An 8,228-nucleotide genomic window follows, 5' to 3' on the forward strand; every position below is an offset into this window, starting at 1 on the left:
GGACAGAGATGCCTTGGGGGCAGAGGCCATGCTTTTTTTTCCAGCCCATGCTTGTAGGAGGCAGCTAAAAGACCTGCCAGTGTGTCCTGTTCCCTTCTCCTCCCTTCAAGGATCCTCTTCCAGCACTTGGCCAACACCCATCTGGCCTCCCCTCTTGCAAAAAGAGCCTGGGGTGGCCTGTAGGCAGAGCTTTGAGCATTTGAGGCTGTGGGGGCAGAGCCAGTCCAAGAGCAGCTGTTGGAGTTCTATATCTGTCCTTGTGAAAACAGCCATCAGAGAAGGAACAAGTCCTTCCATCCCCCTGCAGAGTGGGTAGGAGGGAGCCAAGAGATTTTTCTCCTAATTCTCCTTTGGCCTCTGGCCTTTGCCAGGCTATTCCTGAAACCTTCTAGTAACTGGAATGCTGGGTGGCGCCTTGGAAGATGGCCAGGGACAGGAAAGAACAAGCTGTGATGAAGAGAAAAGATTCCCACAATGGAAGAACTTGGGTTCAAATCTTACTTTTGTCCCTTTCCTACCTGCATCAGACAAGCAAGGAATTTCCTTTCTCCAGGGCCTCAGTGTCCTCCTCTATAAAATGAGGCAGGGCCCAAAAAGGATGCTCTGGGAGGTCCCCCATCATGCAAAGAGGGGATAAAGAGACTGGGGGGGGGAATGTAGCTTGTAAAAGAGAAGATTGACTGGGGTGGAGAGAGAAGGGAAATGATAGCTGACTTCAAGTAGGTAGAGGCCAGTCATGTGGAAGACAGGAGCTGGTCTGCCTGGTCCTAGGGAGCAAAACTAGGAATTAGGCCTAGAAATGAAAGAGGGAGATTTGGGCTCAATGTAAGGAAAAGCTTCTTATCAATTAGAGCTCTCTGAAAGTGAACGGGATGCCTGGACAGGTAGTGAGTGTCCCATCACTGGCGTTCTTCAAACAGAAGCTGAATGAGAACTTGTCAGGGATTAGAGAAGGGATTGCTGCACAAATGAAGGCTGCATAGGATCCCTTCTAATTCTGGGATTTTGTGATCCCCTTCCAACTAGGTATCTTATCAAAAAGAGTCATCCTCTGAGGCAGGATAAGAAATTAGGTTGAATAAACTAATTGCCACAGGTTTCAGGAAGGTGGCCAAGTCTAGTCTACCGATAGGAAAATCAGGGCCCAGATAGAGACATGCCAGGGGTGGGGTGGTAAGTGATGGCAGGAGGGCTGGAAGGGGCCCAGCGCTCTGTGTGGGGCCCAGTGACAGAGGGAGGAAGGGAGCACAGTTTCCCTTTCTCACCTGGGAGCCAGGCTGGGTTATAAATCCAAAGGAGGTGAAGGAAGCATGTCTGTCTGTCTGTCTGTCTGTCTGTCTGTCTGTCTGTCTACTGGTCCTAACTCAAAGGCCAAGCGCAAACAGGCCCCAGAAGATGCTGAGGAGCCCGGTGAAGATTAAGCCTGAGGAAGCAGGAGTCCAGGAGGCAGCCCCATTACACAGGTCCGACTGGCAGCAGGATACCTTGGCATTTTGGTTCATGTGGACTTCCTCCAAACTATCTTTGGTACAGACGCTCGCACAGGATTTGTAGACCGTAGTTGGAGAATCTGAACACAACCAGACAGGGAGGAGAGTCAGTAAGCATGCGGGTCCCTTATTAGTTTACCTTGACTTATCACACTTTTCATATCAAATTTACTTGTGCACGCATTCGCTCTTCCCCTTTTAGACCAAAAACTCCTTGATACTTCTTGAGGATGGAGGGTGTACCATTTTCCCTCCCTGGGCTATTAGGGCAGAGCTCAGGGTCCGAGATACAGCAAGTATTTAATCAAGGCTGGTTACATTGAATTGACTCATTAGTCTTTATTTTTTATTTTTAATTAAAAACCCTCACCTTCTGTCTTAGAATCAATAATCTGTGTTGGTTCCAAAGCAGAAGAGCAGTAAGGGCTAGGCAATGAGGGTCAAGTAACTTGCCCAGGGTCACACCAGATTCAAACCTAAGATCTCCCATCTCTAGGCCTGGCTCTCAATCCACTGAGCCACCCAGCTGCCCCCATTAGTCTTTATTTTGAGTAGCTCCCCTCCCTTTCCTCATCCATTAGGAGGCTCCTCTGGTCACCCCTGGTATCCCGCCCACTGATCAATCTCAGGATGTGTAACCCTTAGACTGGAGCCTATATGTCTTCTTTCTCGGGCTCAGCCCCTTCCTGGGCCTCCTCTTCCTGGTTCCCTATTTTCATCCCTATCCATGAAATATATTTCCAAACTCTCCTTCCCAACCTTCAGGCTCTTCCAATCTGATCCAGCTAACTAAAATCTCATTGGAGGGACTTTAGAAGATATCTGATCCAATCTAGGAATCTCCAAAGTCAAGAAAACCCAGGCCCACAGGCCCACAGGCCCAAGAATAGGAACTAGGGTCTTTGGGGAGCCTCTCTTCCAAACCCCCACATTTTCTAGATAAAAAGCTGGGGGGAAGGAGGGCAGCTAAGTGACTCAGTGAGCTGAAAGCTAGGACTAGAGACAGGAAACTGTATGACCCTGGACAAGTCATGTAGCCCCCATCACCTAACCCTTACCATTCTTCTGCTTTGGAACCCAGACACAGTATTAATCCTAGGATGGAAGAGAAGGGTTTAAAAAAGAAGAAGGTAGGGCCCAGAGACCTTTAGTGACTTATCCAAGGCCACAGTGCCAGTAAGTAGTAAGCACAGATTCTGGAATTCTAAATCCAAAGCTTACTCCATTATGCTCTGCAAGCCTCAGAATTCTCATTTGTAACATGTGTCAATGACAAGCCTTATCTCACTTTAGATACTGTCATTAGCATTGTAATTAGTAATATTACTCATATCTTAGAAGGGTTTTTCAAATATCAAATTCACTCTCTTCTCATTGCTACAATTCTCTCCCCACGCTTCCTCCCACTGCTCTGGCACCTTCCATCAAAGAGACTTTCGTTTCTCTTTATTCATTAGTTTATTCAACCTAATTTCTTATCCTGCCTCAGACAACTAGTCATCATGTGAGCCTGGGCAATTTATTTCATCTCCCTGTGCCCTAGTGTCCTCATCTGTAAAATGATGGTTTGGGACTCTGTGACCTCGAAGGACTCTTCCAATCCTAACCCAACGATCCCCACAGCATCCTTTTATTGTACAGGTCCCAAGAGGTCAAGTCTTGGGATGAGCCAAGCTCAGATACTCTAGCAGTGAGACCAGTCAAGCTACCATCCATGGCTGTTTGACATCTCACCCAGGATATATAATAATAATAAAGAGCCAGAAACCAATGTGGAGCAAGAGCAGAAAAGGAACATTTCTTCTTTTTTTAATCAATTAATTAATTTGTAATTTTTTTTGCCCCATGTTTATATGATTCATGTTCTTTCCCTCTTTTCTTCCATCCCACCTCCCTGAGCTGACGAATAATTCTACTGCGTTTTACATGTGTCATTGTTCAAAACTTATTTCCATATTATTAATATTTGCAATAGAGTGATCATTTAAAGTCAACATCCCCAATCATATCCCTATCGAACCACGGGATAGATCCATCCTGTGTTTTTCTTCTGCTTGTCTACTCCCACAGTTCTTTCTCTGGATGTGGAGAGCATTCTTTCTCCTACATTCAAGAGGAGCATTTCTGAGAAAAAGGCTGGCAACAAAATGAACAGGGTGGCAGAGAAAAGGGACCAGGCCCTGGCAGCTTGGACCTCATTTAGCACATCTAGCCTTATTTCACTCAGTTCTCCTTCTTGGACACTAAAATCCTGCCACACTGGCCTTTCCATATATTAGAATACATAGTATATCACATTAATAATATATCAATTAATAAATAAAATTAATTAATAATATAATTATCCTATTTGCATATTATGACATGATTATAAGATATTGTATTTATAATATATAAATATATATAATGAATCACATAAGTCTATATAATAGACTTTCCATCTATTGTTCAGTCCTACTCTCTCTTTTCATTGAGCCTGTGGTCACAACATTTCCCATCCCTCAGAAAGACTACTTCCATCTCTATTTATTGAAATCCTTCTCTTCCTTGAAAGCTCGATTCAGATGTTACCTTCTCCATAAAGCCTTCCCTAATTTTTTCTTTTCTTTTTAACCTTTACCTTTTGTCTTAGAATTGATACTGAATATAGGTTCCAAGGCACAAGAATTTTGAGGGTTAAACAATTGGGGTTCGGTGACCAGGATCACATAGTTAGGAAGTATCTGAGACCAGATTTGAACCCAGGATTTCCATCTTTAGACCTGGCTCTTTATTCACTGAGCCACCTTGCTGCCCTTCCATCCCCTTCTTTTCCTCCCACACACCTTTACCTCAATCCTTACCTGAGCTGAAAGTAGTTTACTTTCTGTGGCTGATAGCTGTTATAGAGAAATCATGGAAAAGCAGGAAATGCTGCAAAGCAGAGACAGGGAGGATTCCAGAATCAACCCTGGAGGGTGAGTTTCTCTGGGGCAGCTGATCTTTCTCTCTTGAGGGAGACAATGTGTGGACTTCACCTGTAGCAGTTTATCTCCTTGGAAGTGGTTGAGTGTGTGTCTGGACTCCTCAGGTGGGCTGAGTGGGTTAGTCCATTAGTCCCCTTCCTTGTGACTGTCCATCTAGTTCCTGTTTTGTTTCCTGATACTATTGTTCTGAGGGGACTCTTACTAAATCCCTGAAGCCAACTGTCAGTGAGAACCTCTCCCTTTTGATGATAACTAGAGTAGGGAAAAAGGCTGGATGGTAAGCAGGTCCAGAGGGCCAAAAGGTAAGAGTCCCAACAGAACAGGAGTATCAGGAAACAAACAGGAACCAGATGGACAGCCACAAGGAAGGGGAGTTATGGTCTAACCCACTCAGTCCACCTGAGGAGTCCAGACATAAACTGCTCACAGGTTAAATCCATACACTAACTCCCTCCAGAGAGAAAGATCAACTGCCCCAGGAGAAACTCATTCTCCAGGGTTGTGGAATCCTCCCTGTCTCTGCTTTGTAGCATTTCCTGCCTTTCCATGATTTCCCTATAACATAGCCCTGTGTAGAGAGAGTCAGGAAAACCTGAGTTTAAATCTGGCTTCAGACATTTACTAGCTGTGGGACCCTGGGCAAGTCACTTAACCCATTTGCCTCAGTTTCTTCAACTGTAAAATAGGCATTATAATAGCATCTACCTTCCAGGATTGTCCTGAGGATCAAATGAGATAATATTTATAAAAGTTCTCAGCACAGTCCCTGGCACATAGTAGGTACTATATAGATGTTTATTCCCATTACCTCTCCCTCCAGCTTCCCTAAAGGGAATCAAGTGGCTAACTTACAGGTGCGAATGGTCTTGCAGTAGGTGGCTAGTTCTGGACACCGCAGTGGATTTGAGCAATCATTTTTAGTCGATGTACAGACATGGCAATTCAGGGCTTGGGCTGAAGGGGATCAGACACAAACCACATGTTAGGGATGACCAATCATTGGAAGCCACTCTATCCCCAAGTCCCCCACCTCACCTCCCTTCTGCCTGAGCTCATCCAGACCTGAGAAAATGTTCCCTTCTTATGTACCTTCAAGGTGATTTAAGGCTCTGGCCACAGCTGTTACCATCAAGATGAGGGCTCCTGGGCAGCTTTTCCTCCAGCACAATCCCCAATATTCCCAACCAAATGGCATCACCTATCTGGTGCTCTCCTCTGCCTCTCCCCCTCCTCCCAAAGGACCTAGAACTAGTATTTCTTCCACAGTTGAAAAAAAAACCTCTCAAAATGGAGACTTCAGCAGGATTTAGTCCATTGCAGACTCTTCCCCTCTGTAACATCCTTGACAAATGGTCCTTCACTACCTTACATGTGAACTATAACAATGAGAGACTCACTACTTCCTGAGGCAGCTCATTCCCCTTTGAGAATTCTCTCACTTTTAGGAGGTTTCCCCTTATGTTGAGCCAAAGGAAAACATCCTACATTCTTGGCATCCCTTTCCAAGATGAGATCACCAAAATGAGGTAAGATAAAAGGATTCAGGATCCAAGCCTACAGCCAACCTCCTTGCCTACCTCTGAACACTCCCTGGCTTCAGACATTTACTAGTAGTATGACCCTGGGGAAGTCAATCTATTTGCCTCAATTTCTTCAACTGTAAAATGGGCTTCATAGCATCCTGGAAGTTGGTCTGCTCATTGCCCTTACCAAGTGGCCTGGTCATGATGATGGCTACAAGGAATATGACAGAAAAGGACTTCATGGTTGAAAGTGAGAGAGATGGTGGGGGTGGTGTTGAGTTGGGGCAGGAAGTGGTAGCCACAGGTGAGATTCTTCAGCCTGGAGGACACTGTAGGGGACAAGGGGAAAGAGTTAATAGGTTAGCTTCAGATCCTTCCCAGCTGTGTGACCCTGAGCAAATTACTTAACCCCATTTGCCTAGCCCATACCATTCTTCTGCCTTGAAACCAAGACTTAGTATGATCCTAAGACAAAAGGTAAAAGTTTAAAAAGAAAAAGTTAATAAGAAATTTAATGACTGTTCCTTGGTGGTCTTTATCACCAACTCTAATGCATTCCCACTTTGGCTCACACATTTCCCCACATTCGCTATCTATCAAAATCCTCCTTCAAGACCCAAGACCTGCAGGTAGGCTTTCCTTGAACATTCCAACCAAAAACCATGAGACTAATGGATAGAAAGGATAGAAAGAATTTTATGGAAGGAAAAAAGGTCTAGAGGAGTTAAGCAACTTTCCCAAGATCACATCAGCAGTAAGTAGCAGAAGCAAACTTTGAAGCAAAGTTCTAAATCTCCATTTTACCATGCAAATTTCTCTTTCCTTGACATTCCACCTCTTGTGGCAATCTGAGCTATACTTCACTCTGTGTTCTGTTAAGTGTGTGAGTCCTGACTTTCCAATAGACTATCAAACTCAACCCAAACAGATATCATCTCCTTTCTATCTTTCTGCTCATAGAGAGGCAGCTAGGTGGTGCAGTGAACAAGATAACTGAAACTGAAGTCAGTAAGAACCCTAGGTCGAATCCAGCCTCAGACACTTATTTAAATGGGCAAGTCATTTAACTTATCTGTCTCAATTTCCTCATTTATGGGCAGCTAAGAGAAACAGTGGAGAGAGCACCAGGTTTGGAATCAAGAAGATTCATCTTCATGTGTTCAAAAATGGCCTCAGATGCTTGCTAGTTATGGACCTTGGGTAAATCACTTAACTCCATTTGCCTTAGTTTCCTTGCTATAAAATGGGATGGAGAGAGAAAAGGCAAACCACTCTAGTATCTTTGCCAAGAAAACCCCAAATAGGGTCACAGAGAGTCAGACAAGCCTGAAAAATGACTAAACAACAACAAAATGAAGATATAACAACACCAACTTCCCAGGGCTATTGTAAGGATCAAATAAAATTATATTTGTAAAGTGCTTTTCAAACCTTAGTATTTGCTAACTATTATTTTTAGGCCCTTCATTATCTCTCCTTCCCTGCTGGAAAGTGGTCAAGGAATGTCTAGCTGAATGAACAACCTGATAACCTGTAAATGACTGTCTTTATTCTGATCAATTGTCTCAAAACTGAAGGAACTTCAGAAGACACCTAGTACAATCCAAACCTGAATCAGAAGCATCTTTGATCAATGGCCAGCTAGCCTTCACTTGAAGACTTGGAACAATGGGAAACCCACACTTTTCCAAGTGAGACCATATCACTTTTGGACAGCTCTAATCGTGAAGAATATTTCCTTACATTAAGCCCAAGTCTTCTTCAAGTTCTATCCACTGTCTTTTAATTCTGCCTTCTGGGGCCAAGTTAAACGTGTCTATTCATCTTCCACTTGACATCCATTCAGATACTTGAAAATAGCTCTCATGCCCTACCCCACTGATTTTTCTTTTCTTCAGGTTAAATATCCCCAGTTCCTTCAACCAATCTTCATATGGCATGAACCTGAGATCCTTTACCGTCCTGGTCACTTTCTGAGTCCTGGTCACTTTCTGAACATTCTCCAGATTATTGATGGTCTTCCTAAAATATGGCACCCAGAACCAAATACAATAACTTTATATGTGGTCTAGCCTAGGCATAGTACATGGCTGTCGCTTCCCTAGTCCTGAATTCTGTGCCTCTCAGGGTTGTTCAAAATTGAAAATTTTTCAAATTTTTCAAAATTGAATAAAGTTTTTTGTGGGGATGGGAAATCTACCACATTCTTGATTCACATGGGGTTTGCAATCCACTAAGACTCTCATATC

The 8,228-nt window shown here is 43.9% G+C and overlaps 1 protein-coding gene across 1 annotated transcript; it reads right to left on the reverse strand.

The window, feature by feature from the left end:
• Nucleotides 1–1,168: 1,168 nt before the first annotated feature.
• On the reverse strand, nucleotides 1,169–6,221 carry LOC123231982 (ly-6/neurotoxin-like protein 1). The gene is made up of 3 exons (XM_044658309.1): nucleotides 6,167–6,221; nucleotides 5,309–5,410; nucleotides 1,169–1,570 (listed from the first exon to the last, which is right to left on the reverse strand). Exons 1-3 carry the CDS (start codon nucleotides 6,219–6,221, stop codon nucleotides 1,365–1,367), a joined length of 363 nt encoding a protein of 120 aa, XP_044514244.1. The 3' UTR covers nucleotides 1,169–1,364.
• Nucleotides 6,222–8,228: the final 2,007 nt, after the last annotated feature.

This window comes from Gracilinanus agilis, chromosome 1, assembly GCF_016433145.1.
Source record: "Gracilinanus agilis isolate LMUSP501 chromosome 1, AgileGrace, whole genome shotgun sequence".
Taxonomy (NCBI): domain Eukaryota; kingdom Metazoa; phylum Chordata; class Mammalia; order Didelphimorphia; family Didelphidae; genus Gracilinanus; species Gracilinanus agilis.